Source organism: Pungitius pungitius, chromosome 7 (genome assembly GCF_949316345.1).
Source record: "Pungitius pungitius chromosome 7, fPunPun2.1, whole genome shotgun sequence".
In the NCBI taxonomy this organism is placed as follows: Eukaryota; Metazoa; Chordata; class Actinopteri; order Perciformes; family Gasterosteidae; genus Pungitius; species Pungitius pungitius.
The window spans coordinates 9,390,631-9,414,667 of NC_084906.1; the positions used below are offsets into that span (position 1 = coordinate 9,390,631).

The following is a 24,037-nucleotide window of genomic DNA, read 5'->3' on the forward strand; positions in this document are numbered from 1 at the left end:
TGCTCTGATTCAGCAGGTTCTGCTTCTACATCCTCTGTTAAGTTTAAAATGTCTCTCACCAACTCCCTGGAAAGTTCATGGAGATCCTCCATGTTTTTATCCAGGTACTCTACTTTAGACCAAAGCAATGGATCAGACTAGATTCGCGTTTGCCCCGCCCACTGACTTTGATGGGTCAATTGGACAGTTTTAAGTAATTCATGAAGCTGCAACGCAGGATCATGAAATGTAAATAGTAAAATAGTTATATATGTATTTTACATCAAATGAATCGGTATTTTAATTAATTAATGACGCATTTAAGTGCACATTTATGTATTTAATTCTAATTTTAATTAATTAATGACACATTAAGTACGCATTTATGTATTTAATTATAATTTTAATTAATAAATGACACATTTATTAAGCCTTTAATTCTCTTGCTGGAGAAGACCAACTGTTTATTAAACGTCCTCTGTTACCTGTGAGCGCGCAGTGACCGGGGGTCGCACTGCAGGCTGGGTGGGCATACGGGACTCCGTGGCTCTTGCAGGCCCCTTCTCGCTCTTGTCCCGCACTATGAGTGACTCCGCGTTTGTCCCGGGGCGCGCGCACAGCCTCTTGGCTTGGAGAGCCTCCGTGTCCTCATCGGCGCTGACTTTATTCGTTGTCGACGTTGTGGAGCCCGTGGCGCCCACAATGCTATTGAGCGTCGCTATGGAGACGGCGCCGATGCAGTGGTTGGTGTAGGTCTTGGAGAGCTTGGCAGCGCGCGACAACATCTGCATCCTTGTGCCCAACAGATTCTTACCGATAGCTTTATTCTCGTACCACGCCACATCCGTTGCAGAGCAGTGGTCCCGCGGCCGCTGGAAGAACGCCCTGCAGAGCGGGTTCCGTTTGGACGCGTAGCGGACGAAGCTGGCGTACGGACACAGCTCCGAGCCGGTCTCGTACATCCGCGGCAACGTTTCCTCGTCTGGGTCCGGACGCTTCTTGTTCCAGGCGGCAGAGCGGGACTTGTGGTGCGGTCCGAGAGCTTTAAAATAGACAAACTTTCTCCCGTCCTCATCCACCGCCTGACCGAACGAATCCTCTTCCAGTTCCCGCTGGTTCTCCCGGCCCCTGGTGCAGAAATACATGCAGGTCTCGAACCACACTTTGTTGAGCAGCCCGAACGGCGTATCCGCGTGGAACACAGATGACTCGTACAGTTTCCGCAGGTCCGAGCGCGTGATGGCTTGTTTCTGCACCACGCGACCGGCGCCTTGCTCCTCCAGCCTATGACTGCGGCCAGTGGCGCTACGAAGCTCCGGGTCTTTAGTGAGGTCCAGTGTGCGGCAGTAGGGCGGCTCGTTCAGGTACCGATTAAGTGAGCTCCGGATGCTGATGAGGGACGACTTGCTGTACAACTGTCCACTTTTGGAGCGCGCCTCCGCGTAAAAGGAGCGCAGCACCGTGCAGAGCGCCTCCTTTTCCAGAGTTTCAAAGTCCACTCTTTGGGATTTCTCGCTGAGGTACTCCCTGAATATCCTCACCGCATACCGTGTGGCCAGGCGGGTGTTTTCGCTCAGCTTGTTTCGCTCTGACCGCTGAAGGTGTCCTTCCAGGTGAGATTCCAGCCCACCGGACCCGCTTCCAAAGGGATCCGCCTCCACCCCCCCCTTCTCGGTCCATAATCCGCATAACGACCGCTTGCATCTCAGTGACGGAACTGATGGAGCCCAGCACATTGCCCCCTGACTCCCACTCCAGCTCCACGCCATCTCCTTCGGACTCCTCGTCTTCTTCCTTCCGAGTGATCTGGACCTCTTGGATCTCCTCTTTATTCCCCTCCTCGTTATCCCCTTTCGCGTGCCTCTCGGGGCAGCTCATCCGATCCCGCTCAGTGTCTACGCTGGCAGGCATTCTCGCCATTTTTCGGTCGTGAAGCAGTCCTCCGGCAGCGCGCATGCGCTATATTGGACCGCAAAGCCTTTTGTGTTATTGACCTTCAGCCGTGCACGCGTTTTTTAAGGGGAGCGAGCGCAGCAGGAGGGTAAATTTGGATGCGCGCTCCCTGTCAAAAGGCTGCAATATTGGACTGCATATAGGACCAGAAACATGCAGTGTTGTGCCTGAACGCGTTCATTGAACGATAGTTCATGAACTCGTTCATATTTTGGGCGAACTAATTCAAAATTAGATATGAAGATTAAATCTGATGCATAGCTTCAGTGTTAAAACTGATAAAATAATTGCTGTCTGTGGTTCTGGGGTTTGGCAATAATTTTGAAAAATAATAGCTTGCAGCATCATATGGAAAAAAAGAACTGAACTAGTTCATTTTTTGGAACTGTGAACTTAGTTCAAATATTTTGAAGTTTGAACTATGAACTGAACTTTGAACTAGTTCATGTAGAAAGTGAACTTTCCCAACACTGGAAACATGAACATGCCGATGTGATGTGATGGATGACAGGACTGCAGGAGTGTGACCTATCATCACAAGACAAACACACGCTTTTCTTATTCACGCTTGCAAATGTTTGTCATGAGTATTAGTGCATAATTTAGACTACAAATACATTTATTGAATAAACGTGGAACCAACTTGTTTCATAGTACATTTACTCTATTCTGAAAAATACATTTTACAATGTTTCACTGAGGAACAGAGCAGTATCATCAACATTTTATTTTGTTATATTAAGACAGATGTGTACAGCTATTTCAAGTATAAAGCTGCCTGCTGTACTGCTTCGAATGAAGTAAATATGTATGATGCTGGCTTAAGTGTGTTTGTGTGAATGTGTGTTCAGCTTTGGACTTTGTGGTGCAATGTGATTATGAAAACATACATAAGTGGAACTCAAACACATTAAATACAATTTTGTAACCATCACCACAGATTAGTTGTAGGGCTGTCGAAAATAGCGCGTTAACGGCGTTAATTAGCTGTTTGTTGTTAATTACGTCAATTTTTTTGACGCATTTCACGCATGCGTAGTGTGACAAATGATTCAGGTCAGGAAAGTGACTCTTCTTCTAGGGAATGCACTTCATCCTTTACAACACATTACTGCCACCTGCAGGCATATGTCAGGCCGTCAGGTTCAGCAAGTCAGAGACCCGCCCCCCCCCCGCCCCCGGTTCTCGCGCAGCAGAACAGAGAAGAAAAAAAGCTCCGCCCAGCAGAGCTTTGCAGCGCTGAGGTAGAGACCATCGGAGAGCCCCGTAATACTGTTCTGAAACATGCGGAGGAAGATAAGCCAATGCGATCTAAATCCTCCCAGGTATGGGAATATTTCACACTGAAATGGGGGGTGCTGGCGGATTTCTTTGCAGCGCCAGTCGTTCTAATCGCCGCGCTCAACTTCAAGGTGTAACCTTTATTATTGTTCGGTCTGAAACGGCGCGCCCAGTGACGGGTGGTACAGCAATATTGTTGTTCCGGTGGAAATCGGGAGAAAGGTCGGTCCGGGAGATTTTCGGGAGGGGCTTTGAAATTCGGGAGGGTTGACATGTCTGGTCATGTCTGGTCATCGCAGCCCTGGACCATCAGGAGCACAAACTCACAGCAGAGTGGGATAAACTGCAGAGGCTCGAGACCCTTCTAGAGCCATGCAGGGAAATCAGTCTGTAACTTATCAAATAACATTGCTTTGATTATTTGATAATAATCTGTGCATTATTTTTTTGATTATTTAAAAAAAAAATCAAATATCAATAACATGTATTTATGTAAAAAATAATAATGATGATAATAATAATGATGTATCTGTGTCCTGTTATTTATCTTTAGTATGCATTTCAGAAAGAAAAAATGGTTAGGATTCAGGTGTGATTAATCATGATTAATCCACTGAAAATTCTGATTAATTTGATTAAATTTTTTAATCATTTGACAGCCCTAATTAGTTGACATCCATATACTATGTCATCTGTCGGCAATGATGGAAATGATGCACAATAAAGGAATCAACAGCAGATATCAATGACATGCAAGGTCAGAGTCGTGCATTTAGTTGTTTGCAGTTTAAGGCCTGATCTTACACATACTTACTTCACATTATTACTTCTGTATCCATATTCAGGGCGAGCCTGGTCATAGAGAATAAATCGAGTTACATGGAAAACATTTACACGTGGCTTGATAAATTCGTCTTGCAAACATGCCATTTTCATGTACCTTTTCCAAAAAAAAAGCCAGTGTAGTAGGTTGGAAATGCTACAAGGTAGTTTTATTAAAACAGACCCCCACCCCCTTTTTTCGTTGTCAAGAATTGTACTTTCAGACGGCATTTGGGGGTATTGCACGATCACGTCAGCAGGTGGTGCTGTGGTGCTGCTGGGGATTGAGGGGAGAGAACGTAGCTTCAGACTCCGTTTATGTGCAGCACAGAATAAAACTAGCTCTGGCTTGAGCATGACATCAACGTGTGTCCTCTCTCTGTTGTTAATTCACATGTATGCTAAACTGTTTTTCTGTCCTTACCTACGAATGTTAATGCATTCAAATGTTTGTGATGTTGTAATATGACTGGAGATGTGTGACCAATGTAAGTTAGCTGTGTTTTGTAAAGAATTGCTCTGACGGATGTTGTAATGCTAACTAGCTAGTTCTGTCCGTGAACTTCAGTGTTACGCCGTAGTTGCTAAAAGTTAGTAAGACTGTGTGGAATAGATTAAATTCATTTCAATTTGCTCACAGTAGGTTGTGGAAATTGTAAAAACGTATTATTGCAATGCGCAGCTCAAAATAAAACTAGCTCTGGCTTGAGCTTGATATCAACATGTGTCCTCTCTCTGTCGGTAATTCACAGGCTACACAGTGCTTCTTAGCCTGTGTAACTCTTGCTGCCAGTCAAGATTACCCCTAGGTCTGGTGCCGGTAACACCAGGAACATAACATGTCCATTTCCACTGGTTACATGCACCCACACTTAAATAATAAACTTTCATCATCACAGAAAGCAACTCAGATGGGCTTAGGCAACAGACCTAGTAAGTTAGGTTAAGGGAAAGATTGTCGTTTAGATCAAAATACGTAAGTAGGCTATGTATGTCAAATAAGTCAAAGTTCACTTATCGTTTTGTAGCAGTAACCTCTAAACCCTAACTGACAAAAGCATTAGGTACTGTGTTTCCCAAAGGGCAGGGAAACAGACTTATCAATCCAGCAACTCACCCATCATTTGTGGCTTATTCACTCCCCCCTTTTCTTATTTAATTAGTCTCTATGCTCCCATTGACTTTTGGCAGTGTTTTTATTGTCTGCGTGGCTACATTTTTTTCTGCTTTTAAGCTTCTTTAAAAGTCCCTTCTTCTGCATTCCACACCATGAGAGCTGATCATCATGCATCTCTGATATTACCATTTTCTGGAGCTTGAAATTGACAATTTCCCCTACTCAATGTAAAAGTAATACTACATTGCGGGGGTAGTTCTTTAACGCTCTTGCTTTTCCAATTCATCATAATCTATGGTCAATATCCATGGAACATTTTTAAGAAGCTAAAAGCTAAATTTGTAATAGAAAACTCACAGTCCAACACAGTAATACAGTGCTCTGACACATTGATATTGCAGTTCATGCATGCCTTTATTCTGATGACTGGGATCTGTTTGAAAGTCAAATAGATAATTTGTGTCAAAGACTGATGCACAGTTATTTTAGCAGCTTATTAAAATAGTATCACATCATGCTCTGTGTCTGCTCACAGCTAAGAGCACTGGTACCTCCCCTGGGCAGACATAACCTTGTCATACAGGCTGCTCCTCGTGTACTGCTCTCATTGCTAATATATGAAAATCAGGAACTTCCTGTCTCAGTGATGCAGAAAAACTAGTTCATGCATTTGTTACTTCTAGACTGGATAACCGTATTGCCCTACAAGGCATCTGCGCTCCGTAGATGCTGGGCTACTTGTGGTTCCTAGAGTTTTAAAAAGTAGGCATGGGGCCAGAGCCTTCAGTTATCAAGCTCCTCTTTTGTGGAACCAGCTTCCACTTTCAGTCCGGGGGGCAGACTCGGTCAGTTCATTTACGATAAAGCTTAAAACGTTCCTCTTTGATATTGCTTATAGTTAGGGCTGGCTCAGGTTAGCCTGGACCAGCCCTTAGTTAAACTGCTCTAGGCTTAGACTGCCGGGGGACTTCTTAGGACACACAAAGTCCCTCTTTCACTCTCACACTCTCACTCTCTCCTCCCACAATCATCCATGTTTTATTAATGTACATCACTAATTAAGCTTCTTTCCGGGAGTTTTTTGTGCTTTCTCGCCTAGCAGGTCTCCGTGGATCATAGTTTCGTGCGGACCCCGGTTCTGACTCCTGGCATGGCTCTGCTGACACCTGCTGCTGCCATCATCATTACTTTATATATGATTCATATTACTGTAATCATAAACCAACATCTTTCTGCTCTCCCTCCCCACAGAAACCTCTGTGGATGGTGTTTGTTCCTGCAGTGGTCCTGCTGTACACCTGTTCTGCTACTTGCAATTACTTGTATCATTTCTGTTAGAGAAATTGAATGTATTGTACATCTTTTACATTGTTGATTCTGTACAGATGACATCCATTGCAGTCTGTCTCCTCTGACATTCTCCCTTCTTCCCTTTTTTTCCCCATTGAAGGGTTTTTTCATATTTTAGGGAGTTTTTCCTGTGCCGATGTGAGGGTTTCGGGACAGAGGATGTTGCATGTGTACAGACTGTAAAGCCCTCTGAGGCAAATTTGTAATTTGCGATTCTGGGCTATACAAAATAAAATGAATTGAATTGAATTGCTGTATGGACCACCATCACATAAAACATTGGGATGTTGAGTTATGGCCTAACAAAGAAATGAGCTAACCAGCATTATGTTAGGCACAACCGTTTTCACAAATCACAAATTAATGGTGAACTGTACTCTGAAAAAAAGAAAGATTGAGGGTTGTTAAATACACAAATATGCATTTAATATGCTACAAAATGCCCGCAAGACCGCAGACTTATTGGTCCACCATATTTTTAGGCTCCACGGCATCCCTGTGGACATTGTCTCCAATTGTGGTCCCCAGTGAACCTCCCAGGTCTGGAAGGCATTCTGCCGCACCCTTAACCAGGACCTGGAAGCCATGCTTCGTTGCGTTACGGCCGGAAATCCATCCTCCAGGAGTCCTCACCTGGCCTGGATCGCATATGTCCACAACAGCCATATATCCACAACGGTCATCTCCCCCTCTGAGGTCTCCACGGGCTACCAACCTCCCGTACTACCCAGCCAAGAGGCTGCAATTCCCGTCGGTTGAGAGCAATTACTGCCAATGCGGGAGAGTCTGGAGGGAGACTCGTGCCACTCTACTTCACTCCTCCGAAAGGAACAAACTACTGGCCGCACACCAGCCCCCACCTACCGGTCTGGCTCTCTGCTAGAGACATACCCCTATGCATTGAATCCAAGAAGCTCTCCCCAGATACATCGGTCCTTTTCCCATAATTTCCATTATCAACCCAGTCAGTTAAACATATGCGCCCTCCCCCCCCCGGGTCATCGGCATTGGTCCGGTATACACTGTACACGGTATCCTGGATGTCCATTGGAGAGGCAGGGGTTACCAATACTTCATAGACTGGGTGGGGTATGGCCTAGATCAGTGGTTCTCAACTGGTGAGTCGCGACCCACTAGTGGGTCTGGATCCGTTTTTAGTGGGTCACGGGCCGTTGCATGGGAAAATAAAAAATAATAATAATAATAATTCATGTGATTTTATTTTGAAGGGACTTTTTCTAATGCAGCGGAGTGTCGGTTGTTTTGCCGGCTCGTCCGTCCATGTTTTGAGTCGGCCCCCCCCCCCCCGTAGACAGATCGATTTGGGTCGCGGCTTGTCATTAAGGGGTGATGGTGGGTCCCGGAGCCAGACCAGTTGAGAACCACTGGCCTAGATGACCGATCGGATTATGGATACGGAGCTGATCTGTTCTTTTCACCACCAGCAGCCTGGCGGTTCGCCAGGAGGCTCCCGTTTAGGGGGGTACTGTGAGGATTCCTGTCTAACCCTGGTGTTTTTCCCTGTTTTCCCAATATTCTCTCCTCATGTTGATGTCATTCCCCTGTCTGTTTGGTATTGTTTTGCCATGTGCTTGTGTTATTGTTTCTGTGTCCCCAGTAGTGTCATCCATGTCCCGCCCATTGCTGCACCTTCCTCCATTGACACAGCTGTCTCTCATCTCCTGTTTTCCCAGCCAACATATACAGGACTGTCTCAGAAAATTAGAATATTGTGATAAAGTATGTTTGATTTTGTTTTGCTGTTATAAATCTTTTTTTTTACTTGGTCTGAGGAAATATTCTAATATTTAGAGATAGGATATTTGAGTTTTCTTAAGCTGTAAGCCATAATCAGCAATATTAAAAAAATAAAAGGCTTGCAATATTTCAGTTGATTTGTAATGAATCCAGAATGCATGACATTTTTGTTTTTTTAATTGCATTACAGAAAATAAAGAACTTTATCACAATATTCTAATTTCCTGAGACAGTCCTGTAGATACTCCTGCTTTCCTCGACCGAGTCAGTCCATCTGTTAACCCCCCCGGTATCTCGGCCCCATGAAGGGTCAGCCCTTCCTATAGGCAAACAAGGCGACCACCTAGGGTACCAAATTTGTAGGGGGCGCCCTTTAGTGGTGCTCGTAAGCATACATCTTTCTCTCAACAACATTGATTAAGGAAATATGGTGAAATAAAACCTTCATCATTAAAACAAATAAACATGGCGTCCCCTCCCACATGGAAAGAATGTGGAATGCGGATATATTCACATATATGAAACCTACAGTATATGCAGTATATATGTATGTAGCACCCGTCCCATGTAACTATATAGTACTAAGTAAATCTGCTAGGTTGTAGTAGTACTATGGGCGGGGCCCTGGGTTCACTTGTAAATATAATGGCGCAATTACCTGGTCTTATACAATTTGTCTTATAATTATAGATCCCTTATTTGGTAAACTAATAACTGGCGGTGCCTCCAATAGAATTTAATCAATAAAACAAAAGGTTAATGATTCTTATTAAAACCTTTTATCATATGTTTTAATGGTGTATTACCACTTTTACCTTTTAACCAGCTCTTAACCGAACACTATTACACTCAACATGGCAAACACACTTCAAAGGCATTTACAATTTGGCAAAACAGTTTGGCATTTATTACACTTGAAGATCAATATAATATGCCCCCCACTTTCTCACACCCATGACACACAAAACCCTCGTTGCAGGCCTGAGTCGATGCTTGGGAGCGTTGAGACCTAAAACTTAATGGCCGCTTCACTTGTTCACACAAGCAATAAACAAAAATAGCACGTGCAAGTTAGTCAGTACTCACGTCTCCCATACCCCATGCAAAGGAGAAGATGAGCGGAATCCGGGCGATGGACGGCAGGCAGAGCCCGGGAGAAAAAAACCCAGCAGCAAACAGTCTACCACCGGAAGCGCAGACGCGGGAAACCGTTCTCCTTAGTGGTCCACAGGAGTTTTTCCGATCCTCGTCTTAAATGTCCGTCTCCTGAATCAGCTAAACACACATCCATCTGCTACGTCATGTCGATCTAGCAACACTTGTCTCATCAACTGAATTCACAGCAAAGTTAACAGTATGAAAGCCGAGCTAACCTGTATTGTGCTTATGCTAATGGCTAATCGCGATTAGCATCATAACTTGTTTACACTACAACATTTAGTCACAGATAGCAAACAATACACAACCACATCATATTTACCTCGGGCAGGTCACCACAATCCAAACCATAGACTAACTGGTCGTCAGCCGTCAAGTTATTGATAGGATCTCCGCTTAGATCATTGCAACTTTACCTAACGGTTGTGGGATGTGGGGTTCTCTGTGTGTGTCTTCTTGTATTTACTTTTTAGCTTGTAGAATAGATGTCCGCTTGTAGGACAGATGGCGTGACCGGATCGGTCCTTATAAGGCAGACAATGTGAATGGTGGAAGAGAGAGCACAGGAAAAATGAAGATAAAATATTATCTGAGATAACACACCTGCGACCGAAGGGAGAGCCAGTTTGAACCCATTTTCAGGGCAAGGCCGAAGGCTGCAGGAGAGAGTACCAGACACTCATTGTTCGGGGAAGGCGTTTGTTACAGAAGGATGAACTGGGTTGAACCAACGTTCAAGGGCACCAGAGGGATTAAAACAGGTCAGTGCCAGAAGGCAGGCGGACTTTGGAAGGGATTTGCTTGCGATACGTATTTCATTGTCTCCAGATATATCTGCGGAGAATTGCTCATGTACAACTTTTTCTCTTCTAAATAAATGTTAAACTTTTAACTAATTTCCTGCAGTGGATTCTTCTATCAACCAACTCGGGTGGATAAGGAATATCCTAACACTTGGGGGCTCGTCCGGGATAGGAGTTTTCCTGCAGGGGGAATTCGGTCCAAGAGCTTTCACCTGCTGAACACTGCGTACTCCCAGGCTGGCCTCAAAACAAGGTAAGCAGAAACCTGTTACTAATTCTGCATATTGATTAATCTAAAATAAGGAGTACGTTGTGGATTGGTGGTGAAGGAACCAAATTGATACATGAGCAATTCGCTAAAGTTAATATTAAGGAAACCGGTAAAAGTGCACAACAATAGTACCGGCGAGTACTATTGGGTTTAGTAGGTACCGGCGAGTACCAAGGGATCTTCTATCCGACACAAATTAAAGGATCAGGGATCCTATTGGGTTTAGTAGGTACCGGCGAGTACTATTGGGTTTAGTAGGTACCGGCGAGTACCAAGGGATCTTCTATCCGACACAAATTAAAGGATCAGGGATCCTATTGGGTTTGGTGGGTACCGGCGAGTACCAAGGGATCAATGATCTGACACAAATAAAAGGATTTTGAATCCTAGTCTTTGGTTTGGCAACCCCATCAGTTCCTGACGAGGGCTGAAGTCGCTAGGTGAGTGTCCTGGGGATTTGAGGACCCCCGAAAACTGGTCTTTGGTTTGGCAACCCCATCAGACCCTGACGAGGGCTGAAGTCGCTAGGTGAGTGTCCTGGGGATTTGAGGACCCCCGAAAACTGGTCTTTGGTTTGGCAACCCCATCAGACCCTGACGAGGGCTGAAGTAGCTAGGTTGGAGTCCTGGGGATTTGAGGACCCCCGAATCCCAGGGTTGGAGTCCCTAGGAGTAAAAGCTCCTTAAATCCTGGGCTGCAGTCTCTGAGCAGCTCCTGTGTGTGTGTGTGTGTGTGTGTGGGTGCAAGCAAGCAGGAGAGTGAAAGAAAAAAAAAAAAAAAAAAAAAAAAAGAGGGGAAACTGAGAACATAGACGGTCCGAGAGGTTAATATAAACTTTCGGTGTAATACATTGATGACCGAGGGGTTAACATAAACTTTCGTTGTAATACATTGATTCTCGGAAGGTTAAGATAAACTTCCGTTATAATGCATTGATTTCGAAGGGTTAAAATAAACCTTCGTTACAATAAAAGAATTCTGGAAGTATAACATAAGTTCTCAGAACAAACGGGGAAGCTTGCTGGAGCTGCGGAGAACATTTACTGTGTCACACTGAGGTGACCAGCTGTCCGAGCGGGTTAAAGCGATATAACTGGGAACTGTTGTTGGAATGGAAGATGAATATGATCAGGAAACTGTTGACGGCGGCTGGGGGCCAGCGCCGGGGTATCGATGGAAAATAATAAACGACCAGCTGAGGCTGTTGTTGGTGGCGGTGGGTGGAGAGACCACCGGGAAAAAGAAGCATGAGGCTGTGGAGCGCACGCAACGCGCGGTGAGAAAGTTGTTAGAAAAGAAAGGCGTTAGTTTGGCAGACAGGCTGTCACTGGCGCAGATTTTGTGGGAGAAGGAGAGAGATTGTAGAGAAGAAAAGAAGGAGCTTGAGTCGAAACGCGAGAAGGCGAGTGTGTTGAAAAAAGGAAAACTTCGTAAAGAGATGGAGGATGTGGAGGACATGAGGTCCGCATTGTTTTCGTACTGGATAAAAAGTAAAGCCGTGGGGAGAAATAACCAGGAACGGTGTAATGAGGAAAGACCACCGGCATACGATGTTGAAATAAACGGTGTGAATTCGGCTTCTGCACCTGCTGGGTTGTATCCTGTATTAAATATAACGGGGGGAGAGTTGGAAGTTGAAGAAAGTGTACCACTGCGGGGTTGTCGGGGCAACGAGGTAACGGGGGAAAGCCGGCCTTTCGAAGCGCGTCAAAATCGGGAGGGGTTTAAAGAATGGACGGACTCACGCACTCCGGGGAGTAGGGACAGCTCAGAAGTGCAGCGGAGAAATAAGGCGGATAAGAGAAAGTATTTAGCCGGGGCGAATGAGCGGGTGAAAACACAATTGAGATACGGGGAATCACCAGACATGGGGGAGAGAGGAAAAAAAGGCTCTGCCTCGGCTCAGGAGGAGCAAAACGGGGAATGCGGGGATAACAGCGACCCAGAGATTCACGGGGAACCGGAAAAAATGTATCCGTTATTCATGTCTTCTCGAGGGGTTAATAAATACAAGCCGTGGTCGCTGGGAGACGTGTCTGCTCTAGTCGCGCAAATGCCTGCACCATCTGAAGGGGGAGATAAGTGGCTAAAACAACTCGATACGCTTACTAACGGACACACGCTGGCGCTCGGCGACTTTAGGGCTGTAGCAGCCAGATGCATGACCGCACATGATTTAGCGGACGTGGAAAACAGAGCGGGGGTGACCCGACAAGCCGATGACGACAGATTTTTGTATTTCGCGACGGAGATCGGGGACGCAATGCGCGAGAAATGGCCACTTCTAATGTCGACTAAAATACCAAAATTACCATGGGACGCGAAGAAAACCCCGCGCGCGTATTTGGACGAATGTAAAGAGACCTGGGTAAAAAGCACTAGCCATCATCCGGGAACGGAGGGCATACAGAGAGAATGGTTCAGACAGGCGGTGCTGGAGGGAGTACCAGAGGGGGTAAAAGCTAAAATGATCACTAATCCAGACTTTCCAGGAAGTGAATCTGCTGTGTGGGAAAGGAAGGAACAGGAAGTGAGCGAAAAGAAGCAGAAAGGGAAAGACGAGCGACAGATGACAGTCCAGGCTGCCCCAGCTGAAGGTAACGCCCCAGATTTGTATCCACTCCCACCATGGGAGGAGACGTCGTATGGGACAGCCCAGGGGTGGGGCCCAAACCGAGGGGGAGGTTACAGAAGTAATTACAGGGGTGGCGCTGGTCGGAGAGGATCATACGGTGGGGGAGGAGAAAGAGGCGGCTACCAAGGGAGAGACGCTTGTTTCAACTGTGGTATGGAGGGGCACTGCGAGTGTCCTAGCAAAAAGAAGAGACAGGGGAGGGGCAGGGGTGTCCCGTCTCAGGGGGCTTGGGCCCCCAATCCACATGCTGCGCCACCTAGGGGACAATACCCTGCACTGGAGGACTGGGGCTATGAGGCGGATGCCTCTCAGTGACACACCCCGATGGGAGACTCCGACAGCAGGGGCAGGGCAGACCCCATGCTGTCACTCACGGTACTGCAACAACAACTTCCGTTTCTCGTTGACACTGGGGCCACATACTCCACCATACAAGCAGCGGGCTCGTCTGCTATGTCCAAAGACAGTGTCAGCGTTATGGGATTCTCCGGGGTGTCACAGAAACTGCCTATAACAGTCCCCCTACCGGTGAAAGTGGGAAATCAGACATTGACTCACTCTTTTGTTGTCTCACCTCAAGTTCCAGTGAATCTTATGGGAAGGGATCTTCTCATCAAAACAGGGGCTTCAATCTTGTGCGGCCCGGACGGACTGAGTGTCACATTGCTGGATGGAACTGTGTTGCATTGCAATGACAATGGACAGACTAATGGCCAGTGGGTGATGCAGCCACTGCAACAACAACAGTGCGCAGACATTTGCTGGGGCCTCCTAAAGCCTGAGTGTCCTGACATCCCAGGGGTGATGGCTCTTTACCAAAAGTGGAAGCCTTGGATAACTCTTCTTGATCCGTATGTTTCTCCTCCTGACCCGCCTCATGTAACATTGTTCTATGATAGACAAGGGGATGATTGCTACTGGGATGAATTTATGGGGCACTTAGAGAGCACTGAGTGGGAGGTGACGTCCCAAAACCTCTATGTGGGCCCAGAAGGGGTAGCCGCAGCTGTTGTCCTCTCTCCTGATCAATTGAAATGGTATTTAATGAGCCAAGAGGCGGTGCCACATGTATCGCTGGCTCTGCATCCCAAACATCAGGCTAAAGACTTGGGTCCAATGACTAAACGAGCAGTGCTGCTAGATGACTGGGTGTGCACTCAACTGCCTGATGTTTGTTTTTCTCCTTCCGCTAAGATGTACAGAATTTCAGGGAAAGCGACTAACACTGTCATTTTAACGCACGAACAGGTGTCCAGAGACCACGGAAGGGAGAAGACCGACCATCCCCACACAGCTATCCTTCTTGAGAAACTTCCAGACTACCTCTGGTCTGAAGGCCCGACTGACGTAGGTTTTTGTAACACATGTAAACCAGTAACGTTTCAAATTCAAAAGCGACCCCCCATTTGGCAGTCCCAATACCCTCACAAGCCAGCCGCGGCAGAGGGGATCAGGGACACTATAGAGGGACTCATTAAGTCAGGAGTACTGGAGCCCTCTCAGTCTGCCTGGAACACGCCCATTCTTCCGGTAGAAAAGGCAGCAACTGGTAAATATCGCATGGCACATGATCTCAGAAAGATAAACGACATGCTGGTAACGACAACGGTACCCGTCCCGAACCCATACACTGCGTTGACTAGTCTAACACCACAACAACAATGGTTCACGTGCATTGATTTGGCAAACGCGTTCTTTTGCATACCCTACAGGAAAACTTGCGGGATGTATTCTCATTCACATATGGGAACAAGCAACTACGTTATACTCGGCTACCGCAAGGATTTGCTCTTTCACCTGGTATTTTCAATCAAGTGTTAAAACAAGCATTGACAGGTTGTCCGCTCCCAGAGGGCACGACGCTGATCCAATACGTCGACGATATCCTCCTCGCATCCACTTCAGCTGAATCCTGTGTGGAAGCAACAGACACCATCTTACGCTGGTTGGCCACGACCGGTTTCAAGGTCAGTAAGTCAAAGTTGCAGGTCGCCAGGCGGCAGGTTTCGTTTCTGGGGAGAGTGCTGTCAGGAAGCGGCTCAGGGCTCTCAGCCGCGCACAGGTCCAGTATTCTCCACCATTCGCGTCCACAGAATGTAAAGGAAATGCTTTCCTTCCTAGGACTCACGGGGTTCAGCAGACAATTCATTCCGCGTTATTCAAATCTCACTCAGATTCTACGTGCAAAGGTAAACGAGAAGGGGATGAGGAACCTCACTGCTGAACTCGATTGGGACCAAGAGGCGGAGGAGGCATTTATTACACTAAAAACAGAGCTGGCGCAGGCCGCAGACCTTGCAGTTCCAGATTACAGCGCGCCGTTTTACCTGGACGTTTCTGAAACAACAGGGGTAGTAAATGGGGTTTTGTTTCAGAAAAAGGGGGAGGGTAAAAGGAAGGTGCTTCTGTATATCAGTGCCATGATGGACAACATGGAAAAACGACACCATGAATGCACACAACACGCAGCAGGGGTTGCAAAGCTATTAATGAAAACAGCACACATAGTCATGGGCCACCCACTACACGTGCTAACAACACACAGCTTAGTAGCTTATGTAAACTCACAAACTTTCACAATGACGTCACTAAGACAAAGAAGGCTGAGCAAGCTGTTAGAAGCTCCAAACCTCACCTTCACACATGAAGGCATCAACATGGCTGATCACATGGGAGAGGGGGAACCACACCAATGTGAGTACAAGGTGGAGCTGGAAGCAAAAGCACGAACCGACTTAAAAAGCACACCACTGACACACTTTGATTGGCAATTGTTCACTGATGGCAGCTGCTTCAGACATCCACAACATGGGTTGCAGTCCGGATACGCGGTAGTCAGAAGTAATGGGGCTCCAAATGGTAAGTGCAGAAGAAGAGGGACAGTTGGGGCCACAACTTAATGAGGAGCAAATTGCAGAAGCCCAAAAGGGGGCGTCTCCACAGGAGAAAACGGTGTGGAAACAAAGAGGGGCTACGGAGGCTGGAGGCCTCTGGAGGTCCCCGGACGGTCGTCCAGTGCTACCACCTGAAATCAGAAACAGGTGTTTGCAGGAGGCACACGGGATGGCACATGTGGGACACAAACAGATGAATAGGAATCTTTGTCACTGGTGGCATCCGTTTTTGGCAGACATGACACGTGAATATGTTAAGACCTGTAAAATATGCATCACGTTTAACCCAAAACCGACGGTGAAGCCGGAGATGGGGGTGTTTCCGTTGACATTGGTCCCGGGACGGGAAATAGTCATCGACTACACTGACATGATCACCCGATGCGAAGGTAAAAGGTATCTCCTGGTATGCGTGGACGCCTTGACCGGCTGGCCAGAGGCGTGGCCCACAAAAAAAGAGGACAGTAAATCAGTTATCAAATGTTTGATAAACCATTACATACCAAGACATGGGTTCCCTGAGAAAGTCAGGTCTGACAACGGCACACACTTCAAAAATCATGACCTACAAGAAGTGGAGAGAATGTTGGGTCTGAAACATGCTTTTGGTACAGTATATCACCCCCAATCCCAAGGGAAAGTAGAACGCATGAACCAAAACTTAAAACAAAAATTGGCTAAAATCTGTGCACAGACAAATTTAACCTGGGTTCAAGCCCTCCCACTTGCATTAATGGCCATCAGAAGCTCAGTCAATCAGGGTACAGGTTTCACCCCATACGAGCTGACCACTGGAAGACAGTTTCCCGGACCAAGCGCAGGCTTGAAGCTCCAGCCTGACCCGGAGACACCAACAGGTGAGTATGCAAGTCATTATAACGAACTACGAGCTCTCGTTTCAGATTTTGCGGTCCAGGTGCGAGACAGAACCGGAGGGCAGAACACCCCTGATCCGCACACAACAGCCTGGGTCCTCCTGAGGGTCATTAAGAGGAAGTGGTCGGAGCCACGGTGGACAGGACCATACCAGGTGGAGGAGAGAACCTCACACGCTGTGAGGCTGAGAGGGAAAGGGGACACCTGGTACCACTGGAGCCAGTGCGCCCCCGCGGACGAACCGGGTCGCACTCTTCAGGACATCCTGACAACGCAGCAGAAAGAGACGGAACTGGGCACTGGATAGTGCCCGGACGTGCTCTCGGCGGGCAGTGACCGACAGACACCCAGTGCATGGTGTTCTGTGTTGACTGTCTACAACGAAAGAAGAAGACCAGCGACGAAGAAATGCACAATGCTATCCTCTCCTCTCCTCTGTTCTATCTTTCTCAATTCTCCGCAGTTAGTTTAGTTGAAATAGAGAATGTTGAGTACGCTTAATATTTCCATAATTGCTATGGGGGGGGTAACGGTTGTTATTGCATTAGCTCTTATATACTTAGCTGTCACAGGTTCCACCTTGTTTGTTTGAGTGTTATTACAGTGTTGATACTATATAGCTTGGGTTGTTTTTGGGTATATCTTTCTGTGAGTTGTTTGTGTAATCTAGTGGAAAGGAAGCGAGCCACAGTAAGCGACAGAACCAACACTTGGGGGTCCCTTCTCAAAGTCAGACACGAAAAAACAGGGCGTGGTGTAAGGTAAGAGGTTTAAAGGTCCGTGGGGAGGCCCTCCTCCATCAGTATTGAAGGGCGTAGAGGAGGAGGTCGACCCGGCAGACTTACTCCATTAGTTAGGGTGATCTCTGTAAGAGATCAAAAGGGGGAAATTGTGGGATGTGGGGTTCTCTGTGTGTGTCTTCTTGTATTTACTTTTTAGCTTGTAGAATAGATGTCCGCTTGTAGGACAGATGGCGTGACCGGATCGGTCCTTATAAGGCAGACAATGTGAATGGTGGAAGAGAGAGCACAGGAAAAATGAAGATAAAATATTATCTGAGATAACACACCTGCGACCGAAGGGAGAGCCAGTTTGAACCCATTTTCAGGGCAAGGCCGAAGGCTGCAGGAGAGAGTACCAGACACTCATTGTTCGGGGAAGGCGTTTGTTACAGAAGGATGAACTGGGTTGAACCAACGTTCAAGGGCACCAGAGGGATTAAAACAGGTCAGTGCCAGAAGGCAGGCGGACTTTGGAAGGGATTTGCTTGCGATACGTATTTCATTGTCTCCAGATATATCTGCGGAGAATTGCTCATGTACAACTTTTTCTCTTCTAAATAAATGTTAAACTTTTAACTAATTTCCTGCAGTGGATTCTTCTATCAACCAACTCGGGTGGATAAGGAATATCCTAACACGGTGAATGACTCTTCTCTCTCACTCCGCTACACTGAACCTGACCGTATACACCAAAGTCCCACCCCTTTTTTCCGAGAACGGAGCCGGATTGGCTGCACTGTCAGCACTAACCAATTAAACACAAACAAAACAAAGATTGACTACTGCCACCAAGTTAGACTGTCAGGGTAAACAAACGAGCTGAATCATGCACATAACACACAAACTATACTCATTTACATAAATGACAACCTTGAAACTGTAAAAATAAGGCTGTTATTGGAATAGCTTTAATTCAACTTTATCTTTTGCACCATATTTATACACACTTCTAACTTGGTTTTAAGAAAACTATTCACATCCTGATGTCTGAGTGAATTTTTGGGCCAGGGCTACATGTACATATATGTGCATATATGCGTATATATGCCACATATATGCGACCTATATGTGGCATATATGCTGCATATATGTGCATATATGCAACATAAAGGCTAAATTGTGGTGCCTATATGTGCATATACAGACCATATAGGTCTCCTGTATTGCTTATATTCACATACAGTATATATATTGTATTCCTAAAAACACTCAAAAACTAGTTAATTAATTACTGCCATAAACCCTTGTTTTGGAAATGTTAGCAGCAGTGGGCTGTCCCGCTATTTTACGTTACCGAGCAGCCCTCATTAAAGATTAAACAAAAAAGGGAGAGGACCCACTCCCTGACTATTTCTGTCTCTGAAAAACAACGTGTTTTATTTAGAATCTATGTGAGCATAATACATTCACCCGTTTTTTTAAGTGGTGAGACATCACTTGTTTATCGTGTCTGTTGAAAGTTGGACATGCGCAGTACCGAACACACGTGGCTCACTGGAGGGAACGTTACAGATGCGTATTAAAGCTACCTCGTCCAAGACGTTTTGAATTCGTATTTCATTGCAGGTTAAGTTGTATCCAATATCTCGTGTTTTTTAGTCATATACGTTTTAGATATTATATTAAATACCATTTGTTGTGTGTACACTGTTGCAGCCGAGCACGAGCTAACGTTAGCTAACTTGCTAGCTTAAACCGCTAACAGCATGGACGAACTTGATGACGTCACGACTTTAAGAGGTAACGAAGTCAAATATACATTTTTAACGAGGTTATTATTTTTACGTCATTTACTATGCACCAGTAACACCAAGACAAATCCCTTGTAAGTAAAAACCTACTTGGCAATACGTATGATTCATCAGAGAGGAAATTGGTTTTATTACAAACTGGATAAATTAAGCGTTATACTGGTTACTTGTTTGAATTAAATCCAGTTACTGGGGTGGATCTACTTTTATTATACTAAAACATTAACCTGAATAGCCACAACTTAAGTCAAGTCGCAAGAAGAAAGCCATTACTACGCAAACTCCACAAAGTATCCCACTTACGCCAAACCTCAAAACTTCTGGAACAGAGTAATTTGGAGTGATGAGACCAAAATTGAACTTTTTGATCACAACTATAAACGTTACATTTGGAGAGGAGTCAACAAGGCCTATGATGAAAGGTACACCATTTCTACTGTGAAATATGGAGGTGGATCGCTGATGTTTCGGGGATGTGTGAGCTATAAAGGCACAGGAAACTTGGTCAAAATTGATGGCAAGATTAATGCAGCACGTCATCATAAAATACTCGACTCATCTGCCCGGAAGCTGCGCATGTCACGGTTTGGGTCTTCTTTCTGTTTTAGTTTCATTGTAGTTTCATTCTGTTGTAGTTTCATGTCTCTTGTGTCCCTGGGTAACTTCACTTCCTGCCTTGTCCTGTCTTCCCCTGTGATTGTCTGCCGTGTCAATGATGGTTTCCACCTGTGTTCAATCACCTCCACCTCCCTTGTGTATTTAAGCCCTGTGAGTCCCTTGTCTGTTGGTGCATCTTTGCATGTCAATGTCAGAGAGTCTGTTATGTGTTATGTCAAGTCCCCATGCAAGTCCTTTGTTGTTGTTTTTTGCTATTATTGTTTTCGCCTCCTTCTCACCCTTATGTCAGTTGGAGTGATTTTGAGTTTCGTCCGAGTCCTCCCTCCATGCCCACGACCTCCATATCATTGAGCCACTCTGGGAGATCTCAAACGTGCAGTTCATGCAAGACAGCCCAAGAATTTAAAGGAACTGGAGGATTTTTGCCAAGACGAATGGGCAGCTTAACCATCTGAGAACATAAAGAGCCTCATCCACAACTACTACAAAATACTTCAAGCTGTCATTGATGTTAAAGAGGACAGAACATGATATTAAGAACTGGGGTATATAAACTTTTGATTAGGGTCATTTGGGTAGTTTCTGTTATCATTGTGATTTAAAAGAGTAAACACAGTTGTTTGATAATAAATGGTTTCACCCTACCACTAACCATGAGTGAAAGAAAAGTATTTAAATCCGGAGAGACTTGTTGAAGTTTGAACACTGCTTTATTATAACATGCATAAATATTGATATTGCAATGTGTCTGGGGCTTGGACTCCATCCTGCCATAGGATAGAACAGGGGCCGGGATGCTGAGTCGAGCTATATCCTCCCTTTGGGAGTCCAGACACTGGTGGTGGTGGTAGTGAATAAACTCCAATTTCCTGATGTGCCAGGTTTTGCTGTAGATTAGAGGTGTCAGGGGTGGTGGGAAACGGAGTGTTGTCAGCTTGATGGGTCCTTCCGGACATCTTTTGGGGAAATTGATGTGGTCCCGTTAGACCAGGAAACAGACACGTTAAGCCAGGTAACGTTAACCTAGGAAATTAGATTTTATTAGGGAGACTGAAAGGAACTACGCTGGTCCACTGCATGACCTTCCAACATGCCAAAAGGGAATGCACCACCAGTTATATGCATGCTTACCCGCTCATTTACCGCTTTATGGATCTTGCTGTGCACGTCCTGCGCTAGGATCAGGGCGGAGGAACGTGACAGCCTCTGACGACCCCCTGCCTTATTGGCTGTGAGCTTGTCACTGGGATGCTTGCACCTCTAGCAGTTATAATTACATGTAATTTAACTGACTCTTTTATCCAAAGAAACTTACAATAAGTGCATTTCCACCATAAAGTTACAAACTCAGAAGAACAACTAACAAGAAAGTACCATTTTCATCAAATAAGCAGGATTGGTCAAATAGAGGAGCGAGACCGAAGCAATCCATCCCAGCACTTCGGTCCTGTAGAGCGTCTAGAAGCTGCTAGCAGCTCATGGCTTCTACCGGGCGAGATGTGTCTGAGCAGCTTGGGAACTGTGAGTTCCTGTTTAACGTGTAGGCAGCAGTTGTTTAGCTCATCTCATTTTCAGCTGCTTATCCGGGGTCAGGTCCAGAGCTTTGCCTTTCGGCTCAGCTCTCTTTTCGTCACAACGGTGCGGTAAAGCGAGTGCAATACCGCCCCCCGCTGACCAAACACCATTTTTAGCTTTGTTACAAATTTATATTTTCATTTTGGAAGAACCTTGTATTTTATATTCCATCAAAGTAAAGTTTTTTACATTAGTTAAAAGTAAATTGTTACAGGCAAATTTTTCAGCTTCCGTCAAGTTAAATTTCTCATTCAGTACAAACTAAAGTTGATAATTATACCTTAATTCATGAATGTTCTTTGGTGACAAGCAAAGACGTGACTTAATGTTGTCCAATAGAATTATATATTTTGCTTTATTTAAAATAAAAATTCACAAACAGTATTTTTTGCGTTAGAAAAGTAGAATTTTCATAGAAGAAACTGAAAATATTTAGTCACAGTCAATGTTTGATCTTTTTTACATAATAAAATATGTAAAAAAAAAGACCTTAAGGTTCATTGTGATGGCTTTTAAAAAATGCATCACATCTTAAAGTACTCAAAAGACTGTATGAAATAAACAAATGAAACCTTGCATTTGATGCCTGTAAAGCTAGAAGTATGTGCTCCACACATTAATAATTAACCTAAATTCTTGTCTTTTTATCTGCATTAACTTAGTCTAGAGCTTGGCACTCAGACTGTACACTCTGCGTGTCATCTTTTTGGGTTCTATCTCCATAAATACTTTCTGGAGTGCATCAAAAGTGTACTTTAGCTCACTTGGATAGCTCAAGTTCAGAGCATAGGTGAGACCAATTAACATGGCACATGCATGTGCAACTGATTTAGGACTTCCACACCTTCAATAATAATGCCGATATCCTGTGGTGGCTGGAGAGGATCCTCCCCTTCCCTGATGACAAACACTGCCATTGTGCACCTCTGAATCTCTGTCTCAGCTTTTTCCTTCTGAACCACCTGATAATAGACAAGACAATCATTATTTATTCTGATCAAAACCAGTATCTCATACAAATATAACAATTCTCTACATAAACTATTCGAACAGTGAAATTCTGATAAACTTGTATTGACGTTGTAGTGATGCGAAAATACCATAACAAGTACAGTATTTTGCACATGGGAAACATTTAAAGCACTGGTACAGATTAATAATTACTATCCCTGCAAAAATGAATGCATATGCTCTGGCAAAACATAGTAAACAGTACGATAGTGAAGTATACTCTCTTCAATCAAGACACAATGTTAAAAGATTCAGCTGCCAGAGAGCTCCACAATAATAAAGTCATAGGCAAATAAACATGAATGTACAATTAGTCTGAGCATGTTACTAGGACCTGAGACCATGTGTATAAGATTTAAAGTTCAAATATTCAATCCTTCATCTAATCTTGAAATTAATTGATTATTGCAAAAACTAGTTACCAGATACTCCTTGATAAGGTTTTCCACGTCTTCTCCAAGGTACAGAATTGATGCACTTAAGCAGACACTCCCTTTTGAGATTCACCTCAAGGCTCTACAATGCAAACACAGATAAAATGTTATACTGTCCAATCTTGCTACTTTACAAAAAAAATGCAGACACTGCACAATATACGAGTAGGTACTTTGAGTTACAGTAACTGATTTACAGAGGCTTTCAGCTAGTACTGTGCAGTATACTGTTAATGCAGTGTACTGGTTCTGCAGTCATACTGATGCAGTGTTGCAAATAACAATGCAGCTGTGCAAAACCAGCGTCCTGCTACAGTGAGTTGATAGACATGATCTGAAAAAATGTTTTGTCAGACTTCTCAGCTCTAGTTTGAGCAAACCAGTTAAAATCCAGTCAATAAATAATATGCAGTATATCTTCCAACATTTAATCAAACTCCTTAATAGAACGTATTATGAAAATGAACACTATTGCTTTTATAAATGTTAAGTTATAATGATCAATTGTTATTTATTGAGTGCATACATACACTTTCAGTGTATTCTGGGACTTCATTCTGACAACTCCCCCCATTGTCTCTGATAATCTCAATCAGCTTGCTGTGGTGCTTGTCCAAGGTAGCCAGGAATTGAAGAGGAAAAAAAAAGAAGCACATACAAATGTTAGTACATTACAGGTCAAAATCAATGTTGTTGGGTGTCAAAACATGAATTTAGTAGAGATGAGCCGGATACTCGGCTGAAACGAGTATCCGGTACGGATAAAGCACTTTTGCCGAGTACGAGTATTATACGAGTCAATATCTGTGCTCGGATTGAATAAAAGTCCTCATTGGGTAGCTGTCTGTGTCTGCGTTCTGTGATTGGCTGGTAGTCGCAGCGCCCCTCCCCTACACACATACTGTTTGTGTTGCTGTGTCTCTGTCGTCACTTCGCAGGTCTTTCGCCATAAATTTAAAGGATTTCTTC

General features: G+C 44.8%; 2 protein-coding genes and 1 long non-coding RNA gene across 16 annotated transcripts in view; 1 reads left to right on the top strand and 2 right to left on the bottom strand.

Moving 5' to 3' along the window:
• Positions 1 to 1,950, bottom strand: part of LOC119217191 (uncharacterized) — a 28,448-nt gene extending 26,498 nt beyond the window's left edge. For all 14 annotated transcript variants that reach the window (XR_009956697.1, XR_009956699.1, XR_009956698.1 and 11 more), the window contains exon 1: positions 465 to 1,950. Coding sequence is in view for 4 of the 14 variants with exons in the window: in XM_062563312.1 (XP_062419296.1) it covers positions 465 to 1,748 (1,284 nt within the window). In the remaining 10 variants the exon portion in view is untranslated. The remainder of the gene's footprint in view (positions 1 to 464) is intronic.
• A 14,006-nt stretch (positions 1,951 to 15,956) lies between these two features.
• Positions 15,957 to 17,652, top strand: LOC134132180 (uncharacterized protein K02A2.6-like). The gene has a single exon (XM_062563493.1). The coding sequence runs from the start codon at positions 15,972 to 15,974 to the stop codon at positions 17,202 to 17,204; it is 1,233 nt and encodes a 410-aa protein (XP_062419477.1). The 5' UTR covers positions 15,957 to 15,971; the 3' UTR covers positions 17,205 to 17,652.
• A 4,583-nt stretch (positions 17,653 to 22,235) lies between these two features.
• Positions 22,236 to 24,031, bottom strand: LOC119216800 (uncharacterized). Its single transcript, XR_005120163.2, has 3 exons — positions 23,599 to 24,031; positions 23,057 to 23,150; positions 22,236 to 22,585 (listed from the first exon to the last, which is right to left on the bottom strand). It is a non-coding gene; the product is annotated as an uncharacterized LOC119216800 (long non-coding RNA).
• Positions 24,032 to 24,037: the final 6 nt, after the last annotated feature.